We start from the raw sequence: 17,884 nt of genomic DNA, 5'->3' as shown, positions 1-17,884 counted from the left end.
CACCAGCCCAGGTTGCTCCAAGCCCCGTCCAACCTGGCCTTGGACACTTCAGGGATGGGGCAGCCACATGTCCTCATGTGTGCTGCTGCTGAGGAAGGATTCCCCTGGGGCTTTGAATGCTGGATGCCATCCTCTGCTTTGTGGGAAGCTACAGATAACTCCTGGGAGGGGGGAGTCTGTGCTTTGGGGTGGTGGGAGCATCATCCCAAATGGTGGGTGCACCAGGGAGAAGAAACCCTGCAGGGTGGTTCCTGCTCTGGGGAAGTGACCCAGCTGGGCGCGTAGGAATTCAAAAAGCGAAGAACATCTTTTTCTGATATAGGTTTATAATGAATTTTTGACTTAAAATAATAATAAGCAGTATACACAACATACACGTGGGTTTTACAGAGATGCTCTTGTATCGTTGGCTTCAGAACCTACCAGTAAGTTCACAGGTTTCATTTGCTCTCTCTCAAGCCCTCTCTGTGCCCGCCAGCATTTAGAGGGTGACCCTTGTCCCTGTGCAGTCAGTCCTTCAGGGTTCAGTTCCAAATTTACAGCTCCTCTTGTCCCCCTGTGCTGGGGACGAGGGGACAAGCCTCGTGCAGAGGTGGCTCTTGCTCGGTGGGGTCCGGGGCGTGCCGGGTCTGCTCGAGGGGAAACGTGGGGATCACAGAACTGCCTCACGGATTCTCAACGCCCTTCCTCTGGCCTTGCACAAAAAAAAAAAAAAAAAAAAGGAAAAGCAAGAATGCTTTTGCGAGAGTGGATTATTCTGAACTAGAGGGTTGTGGGTTTTTTTTGCTGGTGAAGCTTTGCTGCCACGCAGATTCTCTGGGGAGGCGCAGGATTCCTCGGCCATCGCATCCTGACGGTCGGCCCTCCGAGCCCGTCTCGGTGGCACCGTCCCTTTGCAAAGAGAACCTTCGCAGGTTCCCAGTCCGAGCAAGGATCGCAGCCTCCTCCCTGCTCGGGGATTAGTTTTGCTGAGCAAACAGAAGGGCCCGCAGCTGCCTCCTGGGAAACGCAGTCCTTCCCTTAGTGCTTCGCGGAATTCATTAAATAAAAGCCATGCAGTTGAACTACAGCTCCCAGAACGTCACGGCCCTCAGGGCGCGGGGAGGAGGGTGGGGTTTACAAAAAAAAAAAAAAAAAAAAAAAAAAAAAAAAGAGAGAAATCGCGAGGGTGGGTGGCAGTGGATTCTTCCCCGGGGGTGCTCCCGTCTGTCTCCTCAGGTCTGGTCCAGCCACTCGGCCCGTTTGGGGGCCTTACAGGTGTGCACGTCCACAGTGTCCTCGCACTCCTTGCAGCGCACAGCGCAGCACCAGTGGAACTTGCACTCGCACTTGGTGACGCGGGTGACGCGCGTGGTGTCGTAGCCGCGCCCGCAGCACATCACCTCGCAGCCGTCCGTGCCGCGGGACAGCTTGTTGCACACCCGGCCCGCCGTGCCCAGGGAGCCTGGGGGAGGAAGGGAGGAAGGAAGGAATGGACACAACGTCAGGGGTTCCTCCTCCCACCCCAGCCCCACATTGTTTCTGTCACAGCACTTTGGAGCCTGCACTCACTGCGCCTTAAGGACATGGGATGCAGCAATCCTGGCCAGGGATGCAGCATCGGTGTCCCTGCCCGTGGTAGGAGGTTGGAAGGAGATGATCTTTAAGGTCCCTCCCAACCTCAATCCTTGTGGGATTCTATGACCCTCTGCATGGCCCCCTCCCCATGCCCACTGCTGGAGCCTGTGCCTGCTCCTGCCAGAGTGTAAGGGCAGTGGGGGACAGGGAGGGGGTCTGCACAGCCCCTCTGTGCCCAGGGGACCCCCAGAGCAGTGTGTGCCTGCTGAGCCAGGCTTTGCAGCTGGCAAAGCTGGGAATGCCCTCTTTGCTCAGGCTGAGGGTGGTGGGAGCACGTGCTGCCTTCCCCACCAGCCCCCACGGCTGCTGCCGACCCCTGACCCGGGGATGCTCCCAGCTGGGAAACCATTGATCATCTCTGCAGGAGCCCTGCAGCCCTGACGCCCCTTCCCCGCTCTCATCCCAGCCCCGGGCTGTGTTCTGAGGAGCAGCCTGTGCAGGGAGCAGGCTCTTTATTGCCTGTTCAAGGGAGCTCTGCCCTGCAGGGGACAGGCTCTGAGGAAACGCTGTGCTGCCTTCCTTACAAGAGGCCTGAGGGGCTTGGGGCTTTGGTGTAAAGCCTGGGGATTTTGGATGAACACAGTTCTGCCTGTGCAAGCCTGAGGTGCTGTGGATGACCCCCTCTCTGAGGGCTGGGGTTCTTTGGGGCAGCTGAGATCCCAAAGCTGGGCTAGCTGAGAGCTGCTCTGGGGCAGTGACTGGAGCTCTGGGTTTTACCTGCTGACTTGTCCATCACGCAGTAATCAGGTGAGTTCTCAAAATACACCAGATCTGTTTTCGTGGGCTTCCTGAAGTTCTTGTTGGCCACTGTGAAGCCGGTGCCGTCCTGGTTCATCGTCACCTGGATGGCCCCGTTGTATTTCTTCCTTAGGTAATCCCCTGTTTTTCGAAAATCTGACATTGCCAGCCAACAAGTCCTTAGTGTGCAGGAGCCGCTGACCCCGTGGCATTTGCACTCCAGCTTCAGGAAGCGCTTCACAGCCTGTGGGAAGAGGGATGTGTGAGGATTGGTGGTCACCCTGGGTGCCAGACACTGCACCCTTATCTGCTCACCCCTGGTGCAGCTCATCAGCTCTTGGCTGTGCAGGATGGGGCACTGGGATGGCAGGGCAGCATCCAGCCCTCATCCACAGAAGGACCTGCCCTCCATGGACACCAAAGTCCTGCTTCTATGCCCAAGCTGTTCCCTTTGGGAGGCCCAGGTGGGATGGCTGGCACTGGGGGGGTTCACTCACCATCCTCCCACAGCGGTTGTTGTGCAGGTTCATCAGCGCCCGGGCGTCCTTCACTTTCTTCTCCTTGGCGTCCACGAAGGCCTTGGCGAAGCGGATGCCGTAGTTGATGTTGTCGCTGCAGCCGCCCCAGTCGAACTCCCCGCGCTCGTCCTTGGAGCGGCCCCTCTTGAGCGGGTCACAGCCGCACACCTTGAGGTCCCCCTGGCTGCAGGCCCGGGTGATGGCATAGACCACCCCTGCCGAGGAGATGGCGTAGACAAAGGCGGCCTCCCTGCTGCCTGGAGCGGGGGAGAGGAGCAGGGATGGGGAGTGAGCGTGCCAGGCCGTGCCAGGCGTCTGCCAGGCACCCACCCTGCGCGCGGGTAAAGCCAAACCCACCGCTGGCTTCCCCGGTGCCCTCCTGACCGCGGGGGATTATCGGGAGCCGTGCCCACGTGTGCTGAGTCTGCAGGGCCAGCCAGCACCCTTCAGCCAAGGCCACCTCCCTGCCTCCCGGGGCGATGGAGAGCACGGAGCCGGCGCCAGCTCCGGCTCTCCCCGCGTGGCGCAGCTTGCGCCTGCTATTTTATGTCTCCGCTTCAAGTTCGCAGCTGTTTTTATAACGCTGTAAAAGAAGCTGCAAATCAAAACCATGCTCGTCTTCATTTCGAGGAGCCTTTGAAAGCAACTTCAAAGGCAGCGGAGCTCTCTTTGGGCCTCGCAGGATGGGGCTGTGGCGAGGAGCTTTCATCATTCCCCATCCTTTGCCAGGAGAGGATGCGAGCAGGAGGGAAGGTGCCGTGGTGGGGATGGAGAGGCTGAGAGCGGGCAGGCTGCAGCATGGCAGGGTGAGAGCTACACCCTGGTATTCCAGTCCCCTTCTCCCCAAGCCAGGGCCTTGTCAGGGGTCTGGCTCTTGGCTCTGCTGCTTGCTCGCCCCATGGGCAGCTGCCCCATCCCCCCGCCAGCTGGGAGCAAGCCCCCCACTCCCTCCACAGCGCTCACATGTCCTCCATATGAGCTGGGAGTGGGAAGGCTCTTCCAGCCGCCTTTGATTTGGAGGCTGCATGGCTGGATGCTCCGGCACGTCACGGGATGCAGCAGCATCTGTCCCGCAGTGCCGCTGCCTGTGCCGGTGCTCCCGTGGCCCATTCCCTGCCGGAGCCCTCCCAGAGGCAGCTGGAGCTCCTGATGCTGCTCCCACTCTGGAACTGCCCCATCCCTGTCCCCACCACACCTTTCCTTGGGTACATCCCTGCTTGTATCGTATCTGTCCCTCCTGTGGAGCAGGAAGGTCCCTCCTGGGCAGGGGCTGTGCCCAGCCCTTTGCTCGAGGCTGGCACCTGCCCCGTATCCATGGTCCTCCTCCACCTTGGAGCCCGAAGCGAGGCCTGGAGCTGTGGCTCTGCCTTGCCTCCCTTGCCATGCGAGGGAACAGCCAGTTCCCACGTGAATTGCTGAGTCCTGGCCAACCCTGCTCTCCAAATATTTATATATCCCATTACTGTTTACATATGAGCCTGTTCTCCGGAGGTGTCTCCTCCTTCCCCCTTCTCCCCCAGTGCTCCCCCTGCTCCATCTCATCTGGTGCAGCTATTCCAAACGCAGTGCTCTGCTCCCATTACTGCTTGATTAATTTACAGGGAAAGGCAAAGCTCTCCTAAGGGAGTAATCCAAGCCACCGGGCACGGCAGCCCAGCGAGAGGAGAGGCTCCCAGGAAGCCGAGGGTGGGAAGGGGATGGGGCAGAACCTACTTCGCAGCATGACCCGGCCGAAGACGGTGTGGTCGCGGTCCAGGGTGCTGCAGTTCCAGCGGTGGTGCCGGAATTGGTGCTGGCACTCCCGGATCCACTCCTTGGCTCCCTCCCCGACCGACTGCATGATGTCAGGGTACCTCTGGCACAGCTGCCGCTGCTTGTTCACCAGCCCGGGGATGTTGTCGCAGATCACCCTCGCGCCCAGCGCCCCGATGTACCTGCCAGAGAGAACAGTGCCACGTTACTGCCCTGCCTGCTGGGAATCTTGGACCATCCCGAGCTGGAAGGGACCCACAGGGATCATCCAGTCCAACTCCTGGGCCTGCACAGGACAACCCCCAAAAATCCCACCATGTTCCTGAGAGCGTTGTCCAAATGCTCCTTGAGCTCTGGCAGCCTTGGAGGCTGTGACCACTGCCCTGGGGAGCCTGTTCAGTGCCCAACCACCCTCTGGGGGAAGAACCTTTCCCTGATATCCAGCCCAAACTGCCCTGACACAGCTCCAGCCATTCCCTCAGGTGCTGTCACTGCTCACAGAGAGCAGAGAGCAGACCTTCACCTCATGAGGAAACTGCATACCCCGGTGATGTCTCCTCCAGGCTGAACAAACCAAGTGACCCCACTCTCACCCTGCTCGGGGGGTCTTATATTGAAGCCCACCTTCCCTTCTTTCCTTTCTACCTGTGTCAAAGCTGCTCTGGGCTCTGCCCAGGGTGTCCCCCAACAGCAGTGAGCCCTCCTTGCAGCATCCCCTTGGTGTGGGCAAGCTGTGGAGCTCATGGTGAGACCTGCCCGGGGCCGTGGTTCAGACAGGCAGGACACAGGGACAGGGCACTGCTGAACCATCACAGCCACTGGCCTTCAGTCTTTGTGTTCAGTATAATGGGGTGGACAAAGCTCTGCTCTGTGCAGGCAAGGAGCAGGGGTCTGTGGAGAACATCTGCCCCAGGAGGCAGCCAGCTCTGGGGGCTGTGAGTCATGGGATGAGCCCCACGAGCCTGGGCTCTGTCAGCTCCTGGGGTGGCAGCAGAGGAACTTGCTGATGTGCAAAACCTCCCTCCCACCCTCTTCCCTACATCCCAGCCCTGCCTGGCCCTGCTGAGCACAGCAGGATGGAGCCCAGCTGAGCCCAGCATGGCTGGTGCAGGCTCTGTCCTGTCTCCTGCTTGCACTCCATGGGCACAGTGCCCCTGGCACAGCCCCCTGTGCCATGTGCAGGTAGGGAAGGAAGAGGACCAGGTTTCACCTGTTGTTGCTACAGTCCACACTGTTATCCCCCAGCTGTTGATTCCTCTCTGTGCACCTCCTGCACTGGTGAACACTCATGATCATGCCCTGAGGTTGCATAAGTGGGAGAACTGTGTCTCCTGTCCTGGCTGTGTCCCACCTGCATCCCTGTCCCCTCCCTGCGGCCGCGGGACGCAGCGGGAGCTCGGAGCAGGAAGACAACGCACAAACAACAGTCTGGCAGAGCCTGGCTGAGCCCCACGGGCAGTTTTCCATGGCCACGGGAGAGGGCCCCTGAGCTCTGCCCTGCACCATCCTGGACAGTGGCAGCACCGTGGAATTTTCCATCCCTCTCAGCTCCCGCCTGCGCCACCCGCTCGCCCCTCTGGCTGCCTGTGCTGGAGGACGATGTTTGCTGCAGAGCACGGAGCTGGGATTCTGGCTGGAAGGGATGAGGTTTGGGTGGGATTCAGATTTTTTCTAGCCCCCAGCCTGGAAGTAAAAACCTTCCTTTAATAACAATAAAAAGCAATAAGCTCGGACAATATTTCATTGTCTCTCTCTGGCCACGTTCTATCACTTCTGTCCGCCCCAGAGAGAGCTCCCAAGCTCAGGAAAGCCCTGCGAGCACAGAAAGCAGTGGGATCTGTTCCCCTTTTTAAAATATTTTGTTTAAATGCTGGCAGAAGCACAAGGTCATCTCGGGCTGGAGCTGAGGATAATAAACCCGGCTCCCCACGGCTTTGTGAGCCCAGACTCAGAGGGGCAGCGAGCACTATTGTCCCAGGCATGCTCACCAGCCTTTCATCCTGCAGCACAGGGACAGGGACATGGCAGGGGACTTTTAGGAAAGAAAAGCCAACAGGAGCTCATCAAGCAATGTGAACTGAGGGTATTTTGTTGCCTTGCTCGTGCCAGGCTGTGAGAGCAGCTGGTGAGTGGGGCAGGGAGGACGAGCATCCCACCAGCTGGATAATGGCACGGTGGTCTTGAGCAGAGGTCCTGTGGGGAAGTGTGGCCAGGCACCTGGCCCTAAATTCCTTCTGCCCAGCAAGGATGGGGATGGCTGGCATGTCCCTGCCAAGGGCAGGGATGAGGTGCTGGGAGGCAGGGGGCTTGCAGGATGGAGGTTCAGCAGAGCCAAAGCTCCCCTTTGCTGGGGAAGCTGTAGAAGGTAAAATGTTCTGTGATGGGCCACCTCACCAGGGACCTCATAGAGACCCTGTCCCCAGCTGGGGCACCAGTCTCTGGGCTGGGAGTGGGCTGGGACACAGCATCTGGCAGAGGAGCCGCCTCCCAGAGCGGAGTGACGGATAAAGCACTGACTAACACCATCCCCTGGGAGACCGAGATCAAGGGAAACCCTCCAGACAAGATAAACACCAGGCACTCCCTTTTTCACACTGGAAGCTAATTACTTCTCCTTAATTCTCCTGCCAAACACCCAGATCAGAGCAAACATTATCAGCAGGAGAAAGTGGAAGGAGAGCAGGGCGAAGGGCACCGACCGCCGTGTGGTTCCCCAGTGGCTGCATCTCCCTCTGCCTATGGCTGAGAACAAGCAGAGTATTTACAGCAGTACCTATAGGATTCCATCAGAGGTTATGTGCTAAAACCCATGGCACAAGGAGGGGGAAAGTGTCCTGGGAAGGCTGTGGTTATCTCAGCAAGGCTCGCTGAGAAAAGCTCCAGTTGGGCTCAGTTACTCTAAAATGCAGCGAGACAGGGAACATCAGAATATTCTGCCAAGCAGAGCTCTGGGAGGGAAAAAACCCAAACATTTGTTTTGGATGGATGAAAGCATCCCTTCCGATTTTATTTCTCTGAGTCTGTGACATTTTAAAAACACTGCAATAGGGAAAGACAATGGATGTTCTGAGAAGTCCCCAGCTGCCTTATCAGAACCTCGTTTTTAAAAGAATGAAGCCGTGCTGGAAGTGGCACATTTCTATGCAGTGCTGTACTCTGGGGGGAATCTGCATTTTTCCAGCTGGAAAAAAAAAACACCAAAAAACAAACCACAACACCAAAACCCAAGCCATGAGTTCAGAAAAGACTGTGAGAAGGAACTGCTCCTGATGCTGGTGGCTGTTCAGGCCTGGACCTCATGGCTGGGACGAGAGAAGTAGAAGCAGGAGCTGGGCAGGCTGCAGCGAGGAGGAGCTGGGAGGGAGGAAGGGAGGGGATAATTAAGTACATGTGGGGATAACGATCCTCCACCCTGTCCAACGGGGTTCCTTGGGCTGCTGCCTCTTGGGAGCTCCTCATGCAGGTCCATAAAGCCTTGGCATCATCCTTGCCTCGTGCAGAGTTGTTTGCCCAGCTTGGGCGAGGGGCTGCCACAACCCCTCTGACCCCCTTTTCCTGGCTGATGCTGCGGTGTTACCTCTTGCTGATCGGTGTGCGATCCCAGGCTGGGTGTATTCCCTGCTCTCTCCCAGAATTTCGCTGCCAGGAGCCGGCTGTGAGCCGCCCATGCCGCGGGACACGCTGTGCTGCACACCCAGCGCTGGGATCTCCCGCCCCGCAAGGCAGCAACAACGGAGGATGGAGAGATTTTGTGTTCCCAAGGCAGGTGCTTTCGGAGCCTGCGAGGTCAAGCCCTCCTCCCTCTTCCTCCCTCTCTCGCTGCCAGCCTTCCTCCTCCCTGCGAGTTGCACGGATGCACACCCAGCTGCAGCGAGCTCTTCCCAAAATCCTGCGGAGCGCCCGATGCGCGAGGGAGAACAGGAGACGAGCGTCACGTGCCGGCTCCCCGTTGTTGTTCTTGCCGAGAGTCTGCTGACTTCGGCTCTTGTAAACAAGGAGAAACCTAAATTGCTTCTAAGATAAACATGCAAATCGGAGGCAGACGCATCTATTTACTTGGCAGCGTGCGGGCTGCGCTAACCCCCTTCCCGCGGCTCGACTCCGTGCTGCGTGCGCGCTGCTCCCGCGCTTCCCACAAGAGCCTGCCCCGGCTTCCCGAAGGACTCGCCGGCTCCACGGGGTGCTCTGCCCCAAGTCGTGTCTCTGCCCCCTGCTCTGGTGCCAGGCTGAGCTCAGGCAGAGCTCAGAACAGCTCACAGCTTTTCCATGTCTGTTTTCCTCCCTGAGGGTTAGGAGGAGATCCCCGCGGTTCCATGTGGGCCGTGAGTTCCTGGGATCTGCTGCATCTTGTCCCAGGGATCGTGTCCCAGTACGCCTCGTTCCTTCTCCACCTTCACTGTGCTGGATCACTAAACTGTGCTTTTGGCCATGGCAGGGAGTATTGCAGCTTCCCAGTGGCTTTGCTCAATGGTGGGAAAAAGCAAAAGGCTCAGGAAAAGCTCCGTAGGTGCAGCAGTGGGGAGAGGGAGAGCATGGCCAGAGCCTAAGGCACCTCAGCAACAGGCAGATGGGAATTCCTGCTGGAGAAAGGCCACCTCTGTGGCAGCCCAGGCCAGCCAGCCCCAAATGGCTCAGCCAGGTGAGCAAATCTGCTGGGCAGGTGCTGAGGGAACTGTAACTCCCTAGATCAGAGAAGGAGGAGGCTGCCAAAGGGAATTGAGTTTCAGTTTCCTTAGATATTAACAACCCCCTGCAATATAGACCTGGGACACCTCCAGGACAGGCTGAGCTGGGGCCACGCCACTGTTCTGGACTCAGTGGGAGATACCAGGTAGGAAATGTCTCTTAGAAAATGAGGTTTTGAAGAAAAGGAATGCATGTCATGGGAATTGGTAAAATTACATGGAATCAGGGCTTGCTCTGGTTGCTCTTCCATAATGCCAAGGTGTTCCTGAGAAATAAATGAGTGCCCTAATTTAGTTTCTAATGAAATTTTAGTAGGCACTGCTGTGCCTAACATTTCGTTTTTCACCATTTCATATGGCACTGGAAAACCTATTTGAGCACGACTCGATTTCAAAAGGGAAGTTTTTGGAATTGCCATTCTCAGGCAAATCTCAGCATCTTTGAGCTGTGAATTAAAACAGCTGCTGAAACATCGGAAGTTCCCGCTGTGGGGAAATCGGGGTTGCACCAACACCATTAAAGGTACAGTTTTAAATTAGATCAATGGAAGCTGAGTTTAAGTAAAGTCACTGTCACAGCTTTACATGGGTGCAAACCTGAGGGTCCCAAAACTTTGCCAACTGTTTGCACCTCCCTGTTTGGTGTTGGAGCTGGGAGGGAAGAGGAAAGGGGGGAGATGCAGCACTCAGGGGCAGGAGAGGCTCTGGCTGGACACAGCACTGTGAGCCTGATCAGCATGGTGGCTTTGAAGTCATCAAGGGATGCTCCTCAGCACAGGCAGCAGGCTTGGCTCTGACATCCCAGGGAATGGGTTTTCAGCTGGAGAATTTGCCTTTCCTGGCACTGCCACTCCCCACCAAGTGCAGGATGTGCTCAGCTCAGGTCAGGCAGCCTGGACACCTGAAATCCCTGGATCCCCAGCCATGTCGGCTCCTCCTGGGGCTTCTGAACACTTCTTCTCTTACAGCAGTACAGAGAGGTAGAGCAGCACTTGGTGGGGAGGGGGCTCTGAACCTAACCAGACCAGGTTTAAACAGCAAAAAAAACCTCCAAGCACTTGGGTAGTGTCCCTGCCTGTCACATGTCACTCTCCCAGCTAGTACTAGTCAAGTAAATAACCTGAGCTGCACTAGGAAGAAATGCTGAGATTGGAGCTCTTCCACATCTCCCATTGATGCCATCAGCTGAGCTGTAACTGGACCTCAGAACCAGCACAGGACATTCCCCTTGATACTGCTTCTGCTCTTGTCCCCAGGTGTGCCATGACGTGGTCAGCTGTGAATGCTGCCTGCTCCCAGAAGCACCCCTGGCAGGGGCATCCTGGGGCTGGTTTAAGCTCCAGTGTTGTTTTCAGCTTGGGGGATTTTTCTAGGTCTTTCTGAAAAGCCAGTGCTGCAAATCCCTGGAGTTCCCCTTGTCTGTGAGTGGGTGAAGTGTTGGTCTGGCTGTGCCTCTTCAGCCTGGCCTGTGACCACACACTGTGCCACTGGGGACATCTCCAACCTCCTCTCCTGGAGAAGTGCTGGGGGATGGCTCTGCTGCTGGGGGTCCCAGTCCCCCTCTCCTCAGGCTCAGCTGGTTTTGCTCAGAGCCTCATCACTGCCAACTTCTGCTCCAAGACTCTAAGCCTGGGATGAGAGAGAGTGGTCTGGCTGCTTGGTGGCATCAGAGGCTGTTGGAGTCCATCCCCTGGGAGAAATGATTCACCTCCCCACTGCTCTGTAACAGCTTTGACAGTCCTGAAGGATCCACTTGGAAGCCAAACTATCTTGGCTTCTGTCCTCTTCCCATCCCATGGAGTCCACACAAAATCCGTGTTTTGGTGGGAGGCTGGAAAGCTCTGGGCAGCTATTGGAGGTGCAGATAGGATCAAATCCAACATCCCTGCCTCTCTGCCTGATAAAGAGCAAATTCCAACATACCTGGCAGCGTTTCACCTCCTCGAGTTCTTTGCATACTTCCCAAGGATGCTGCACCTTCCTTCCTCTGCTCTCCCTGGCTGTGGCAGACAATTTACAGCCAACTGCCAAGTACTTTGGGTTGCAAGGTGCTATAGACATGTGAGATATTATTTTAGTATTACAAACCCTGAGTATTTTATTAAGCCCCACTGGGAACAGGGCCATCCTGGCCTGCTGGAATTGTTAACGCCTTGGAATGATTAATAGTCCTAATTTCCTCACTTAGAGCCACTACTCTGCATGTTGAGAGCGTTAGTCTCACTTGAATAATTTTTAACATCATAATGCCGAGCCACTACCAGTGCCATTCAAGGGACATATTTTTCATTTTCTGCACCATTATCTTTCTGTTTCTTGTGCATTCCCCTTTTTCCAGTTGTCTGCCTTTGGATCCTGGTCAGAGCCTGGTCCTCGGGGCATCGTTGGCGATGCGTGAATACACAATAACTGCTCATCAAAAACATGCCTTATCCTCAAGTATCAATTTTTCTTAATCCCAAAGCCCTTTGCTGATGGGTGGGGAGTCTCTGGTGGTGAAGCTGCATGTCCAGTCCTCTTGTCCAGGGCACATCCTGTGTGTCCTAGTGCAGGCTGCACTTCCACGGGATCTGGCCCAGCACAGATCTCCTCACAGCACTGCTGTATTCCATGTTGGTAACAGTCAGAGCTAATGACTTTGGAAGAGCAGAAGGATTTCTCCTCCTTCTGCATTTCTTCCTGAGAAAGATTTGCTATAGGTGAAAGTGACCCTAATGACAAATGGACTGAGCAGCACGGTTGGGATTATTGTAACGACGCAGAGCGACTGACACAACCCATCTGTTCCATCCACCCCGACCGAGAACACCAGGGCTGCTGCAAAGGCCACAGGGTTCATTCCCCATCAGTCTGACGTTACTTTAAAACTTATTTTTCACAGCAGGGCTGCCCGGACAGCCGGAGCTGCGGAGCGCCTCGGGATAAAGACTTCCCGGTCACTGACCTCCTGCTTTTATTGCCATGCAAAGTGCTCTGCAGCGACAGACTGACAGCTGGGGCGAACCCCTGGAGATCCCTCGGGCCCTGAGTGCTGCACGTCCTCTCCTCTTCGAGGTGGCACCTTGTCCCCTGTCCCTGCCCATGGCAGGGGGGTTGGAACTGGATAATTTTTAAGGTCCCTTCCAACCCAAACCACTCCGGGATTCTGGGATTCTTATCAGTGCCCAGACTGAGTGGATAATGAATAGGGGGCACTGGCACAGAGGAAGTGGTTCATCCACGCATCAGAGCCGTGGACACACAGCCCTCAGAGCCCCCATGTTGGCTCTGAGACCCTCTGCTAGTGAAGCACCTCTGGGGGCTGCTGTGGGTCTGCCCTGCTGAGACTGGCACGGAGGGGAGGCAGCAGCACCCCCAGAGGGTTACAGGGCGGGCTGTGGAGCTCCTCCGTGCAGCTGTCTTTCCCTTGGCTTAATTTCAAGCATTCCTATTGATGCTATTTCCCCTCCCACACACCTCTCTCCTATATCCTCTATCCACATGGACATGTAACTCCACTTCTCCATCACTCCTTGTGCCCACCCACTGCGCCTGGACCAGGAACCAGCACTGGTGTCACAGAGGAGATGTGGCAAACCCCGGAGAAGAAGGACAGTGGGATCACTGCTCCTGCCATCCCACTGTGGTGGGAATGTCCCCTTCTCCACCTGCAGTGGGGTATCCTTGCCAAACCCTTGGCCAGAGCCCTACACCATGTCCAGGGGTTGCTCTGGCACACAGGGAATGACAGAGTCACTCCTGCTTCATGACTTGCCCTTTGTGTGTTTTCCATGCCCATGGACACCCTGGCCAAGGAAGGCAGCTGGACCATGGTGGCTGCCTGGTTCTGAACCGGAGCATCCCTCAAAATTCCCATCTGGGCACCACGCCCTGGAGCTCAGCAGCTCCCTTGGAGCCCCCATACCCCGCTGATTCCATGGGCAGCCCTACGTGGCCCCACGTGCTCCCCAACCCGCACCCAAACCCGCGCTCGTCTCCCTTCCACAGATTTGTTTTATCTCTTTGGGAGCCTGATGCCTCCCATCTGCTCCAATGCCAGACGAAATTAAACATTTGTAGTTTCCAAGGGCTGTGGTTAGCCATAAACAAGTTAGCTAACAAGGATTTGGTGTGTTGGGGGCCGGGGGGGGGTCTGTGTGTGTGAGGGTGGGGTGCAGGGGGGGTCCTTTCTCTGTGTACATTTTTCCTTAACCAAACCTCCAGCTTCAGAATGGTTTTCCACACCACAGCAGCTCGCGGGGCTCTCCACGGCCAGCGAGCCCTACTTAGTTCTTTGCGCCCGAGTTTGTTTATTGCACAGTTTATGTTTATAAGCAACATTTGTCTAATCTCTCCCAAATCTTTCCGAAGGAATTTCGGAGGCCGCTTTCGGGGCCCTGTGGCCTCTCTCGCGGGGCGCAGGGCACGGCCCTGCCAGCCTCCAGTCCCCCCCCAGGACCGCGCCATTCTCCCCACCCCGGTTGGTGCACGCAAGTGTAAACTGGGATTTAGGGATTTTCCCCCCGTTGCATTCCTTCTTAATTTCAGTCTGTGTTTCAGCTGGTATTTTGTTGCTAAGTAACACTTTCGGGTTTGGAAAGCGTTTACACGGCGAGGGTGCTGCTCCCGGCAGCCACGGCCATCCCGCTCTCACCGTTAGTCACGGCGGCCTCGGAGCGCGGCCACGACCGCCCTGGCCACCACCACGGTGTCACCAGCCCGTCCCTTCTGCCCCCTGTGCCACTGCTCTCACCGTGCCATGCCCCAAGCACGTGCACAGGCACCCACAGGCACCCACGGCCACTTTTTTGGACGCCAGAGTTCACCCGTTCCCGGCGTTTCTGCGGGGCGGCTGAGCCGTGCCTGACGTCACCGAAAATTAATAATTTGCAGTTGTTTAGAAGAGACATTTGGTTGATATTTCCTTTCCATGTACTGTGATCAGAAGGGACCCGGTTTTTCCTATTAAACTACTTAAAAAGTTGACTCTGGAAATGAGAAGCATTTCCGCCAGTTCCGCAAGTTTATTGTGTGTGAATCCCTAGAAGAATTTGGCAATAATAATTAAAATAAGGCACGATGATGTACCACCAAATGTATTTACTGCAATATCAGTGGTGCTAAAGATGTGTTTGGAAACCTATGCAAATCGCTGAATAACTTTTTCCCAAACCACAGCTGGTTGAAACCACTTTCAGTAAAACCCAATTTCATCTAAACACGCTATTTTATCAGAACTGACACGTCCAGCACAACAGCGCTCAGTTCAGTTTAGGCTTTTCTTAGGCGTGTGCTGCTTTACAGAAGAGAAAGTTCGATTGAAAGTGTGAATTTTAGTTTAATATATTTAGGTTTTGACTTTTTTTTTGGGGGGGGGGGGTTAAAAGTAGAGTATTTAAGGCCCTTGGGACCAATTTTCCCCACTGAAAATATCCAAAGGCACCGTGCCTGACTGCACCACGGCTGTGGGGCTGCATGGGGGGACTGCCCAGCCCCAGCCACCCCCCTGCCCCAGCACCCCCAAGGGCTGCCCTGCTTTCCTCTCCCCTCGAGCTGCCAGGCAGGGATTGTCTGCAAGCTGAGAACACAAACTGCTGTGGGAGCTAAATGTAGCTTCCTCCAAACAAGCCACAGCTACCGAGGCTTAAAACGTGGCTGGTTTTCCTCCCGCTTGCTGGGAAGCGACATGTGCTCGGAATGAGGGCAGACCGCGGCGGAGAAGTGGGGTTCGACAGCAAGGGAAATGGGTGGTGTTTACACTCCTCCTAAAGAAAGAATCCTCACCCCTCAGGCAGCATCCACGTGTGTTACCAGAACTGCCCAGCTCAGACGATGCTGTGACTACTCCATACCTCCTCTTTTTCCGGCCACATTACCCCGTGTACCCACTGCTCAGCTCTAATGAGCCTCCCCTTCTCCCGCCTCCTTGAGAATGGTAATAAATCCAACTTCTCCAATGTCCCTTCCTTCCTTCCTCAGCTTTTAGGATTTTAGCAACGTCACCTGGCCCGCAGAAACCGTCCTGCCTTCACCTGCCCTGCTGGGTGGGGGCAGAGCTGGCTCTGGAAGCCAGGCCAGTGCTTGTATCAACCTGAGACTCCCCAGCAGTGACTCATTTTCTCTCCCGGTGGTTCCAGTGCCCCGCGGCTGATCAGGCTGCAGGAGATCTCCTCTGGGCACGGTTGGGAATGGCAGGGCTCTTGCTCCTTTGCTCATTATGTGCTCCCCAAAGCCTGTCCTGCTCTCTGGAAGAAGCTGCTCCTCACACCATCCACCTTTTGTGCCTGGTCGCCACCGGCTGCCTGAGCGGCACGTTCCCCTGAGCAACCCCCTCCCTCCCAGCCCCACAGCTTTTCCATCTGCCTTCCTCACCCTGGAATCGCTCTCCCAGGGATGCCAGCCCGGCCACGATTGCCACACGCCCAGACGTGCTCTCAAACACCGGGAATACTTGTGCTATCGGCGTGACTATGAAGTGCTCCCGGGCCCTCACAGAGTGCTCCACGGTAGCTGAGGAATTCCAGAAACCACCGTTCCCTTGCAGCGGCAGATGGGTTGAATTTGATTAAGTTCTGCCTCATCCACCGCGATCTGCTAATGATGATGAGATTGGCGTGGAAAACAGTGTTTTCCACAAGATTAGAGAGGACTTTTATAGGGTGGGGGACACTGAGAACTTTTCTGCAGCCAACTATTTTTTTCTCCAGTGTTGCTGAACTACCGAAGCAGCGCGAAGTCTCGCTTGGAAAACTTTGCAATCCTTGTTTTCCTAATTACTCCCATTCCGCATACATGAATTTTCATCGTTACAGGAACCGGGGCAGGAGGAGATTTAATTTCTAGAAGGCTCCTATTTTCTGTGGCATCATTTCTATCTGTTACAGAGCCTCACTTTATCCAAGAGAGGGGGAACAGCAACTTCTTTGCTTCCCAAAGAACTGTAACACGAGCGTGCGGGGCAACACCGAAGCCCGTAGGGATGGGGGAACTCCGGCGGGATCAGGGCGGATCAGCTGGGAGCTGCTGCCGCTTCCCCGGTCTAAACCGCACAGAGGGGCTCACCCTGCTCGCCGCCGTGCCCGGGGAGGGATGGCTTTTAGGGGAGTCACGGTGCCACGACAGAATGGGGGGTCCCCGCCGCAAGTCCCGGCCCCGGGAGAGGGGCGGCGGCGCTTTCGGGGCGTGGGGTGCCCGGAGCGCTGCGGTGGCTGCGCCGCGGAGAAAGACCCGGCACCGACCACGGTGCAGTCCGCTCCCGCCGCGATGCCCCGGGACACCGGGACATCGGCACCCCGGGACGCCGCCGGAGCCGCGCAGGTGGAGCCGCGGGGACAGACGGGGAACCCGCACAACCCCGGCCGGTCCCCGCCGGCTCCCACGGCCGCACGTCGGGCACCGGCCCCGGCACGGCGGGGTTCGCTGCGCTCCCGCCGGCGCTGCCCCGACCGCCACTCGGTCTTCCTCGTCCCCATCGCCATCCACGTCTCCATCCCCATCCACGTCTCCATCCCCATCCACGTCCCCCATCCTGTCACCGTTCCCGTTCCTCATCCCTATCCCCGTCTCCATCCCCGTCTCCATCCCCGTCCCTCGACCGCGCCCCGCGCAGCTCCCGCGGGCGGCGGCCCCGGGACCGTCGGGGCGGCGGCGCCGTCGCGGGGACTCACTCACCACCACGAGGAGTCGGCGCGGGGCGTCAGGGCGAGCAGCAGGAGGACGAGGGGGAGGCAAAGCCGGGGGGCCGCGCCCGCCGTCCGAGGGAAGGCTCCGCACTCCGCACGCCCGGGGGCCACGGCAATCCCAGGAGACGCTTCCAGGCGGTTTGGGCTGAGCATATCTCTCCGGGGCGGGGTCCAGACGGAGAAATGACCGGGGAGGGGGGTCCTGCCCGCGCTCCCCTCGGGGCACTGCCCGTCACGGCCCCGCGGCGCGTCCGCCGGCTCCGCGCTGCTGAGCGAGCCCCGGCTGGGCCCCCGCGCCCAGGCTCATGCTGCTGCGGGGGCGGCGGGGCCGGGCCGGGGGGCGGCGGGGGCTCCCCGCGGGGCTGCGGGGCGCTCAGCGGGTGGGAGCCCCCGAGCGGCGCGGGCGGGCGGCGGCGGGGCCGGGCCGGGCCATGGAGGTCCTTGCGCGGAGGGCGAGGGCGCTCTGGGGATGGGAGCGCGGGGGCCGCGGCCAAATATTGCCGGCGCCCGCCGTGCTGCGGGCTCTCATTGGGCAGAGTCAGAGGCGCGGAGCCGCCGCTCCGGCCGGACCGACCCCCGCCTCCCCGAGGGCACGTCGGACAGCCCCCTCCGGGCTCCTGCCCCCGCCGCCGCCCCGCACCGGGGGCCGCTCCCACCGCCGCGCCCGCACCCGCGGGGGACGCGGAGAGGAGCCACAGGTCGCGGCCGCCCCGTCGGGCCCCGCCCGGGGGGAAGGGGCGCAGCGGCTCGGCGGGATGCGGGATGAGGGATGCGGGGATGCGGGGGCACGGGGCCGGCTCCGCCCGCGCTCGCCCCCCGCCAGGTGTCACTGCAGGGTGGGAAACCGCAGGGTGGGCCGCGCTCCGCGGGGCTCCGCGCCCCGGCGGGGGCTGTGCCCGCCCGTCGCCGTGCT

The 17,884-nt window shown here is 57.9% G+C and overlaps 1 protein-coding gene across 1 annotated transcript; it reads right to left on the bottom strand.

The window, feature by feature from the left end:
- Positions 1-382: 382 nt before the first annotated feature.
- WNT2B (Wnt family member 2B) lies at positions 383-17,159 on the bottom strand. The gene is made up of 5 exons (XM_050326712.1): positions 16,961-17,159; positions 4,587-4,807; positions 2,853-3,130; positions 2,335-2,599; positions 383-1,444 (listed from the first exon to the last, which is right to left on the bottom strand). Exons 1-5 carry the CDS (start codon positions 17,122-17,124, stop codon positions 1,215-1,217), a joined length of 1,158 nt encoding a protein of 385 aa, XP_050182669.1. The 5' UTR covers positions 17,125-17,159; the 3' UTR covers positions 383-1,214.
- Between the last annotated feature and the right edge of the window lie 725 nt (positions 17,160-17,884).

The sequence above is a fragment of the Myiozetetes cayanensis genome, unplaced genomic scaffold, assembly GCF_022539395.1.
Source record: "Myiozetetes cayanensis isolate MyiCay16 unplaced genomic scaffold, myiCay2020 scf32, whole genome shotgun sequence".
Lineage (NCBI taxonomy): Eukaryota > Metazoa > Chordata > Aves > Passeriformes > Tyrannidae > Myiozetetes > Myiozetetes cayanensis.
This window is presented reverse-complemented; position numbering and strand designations above follow the sequence as displayed.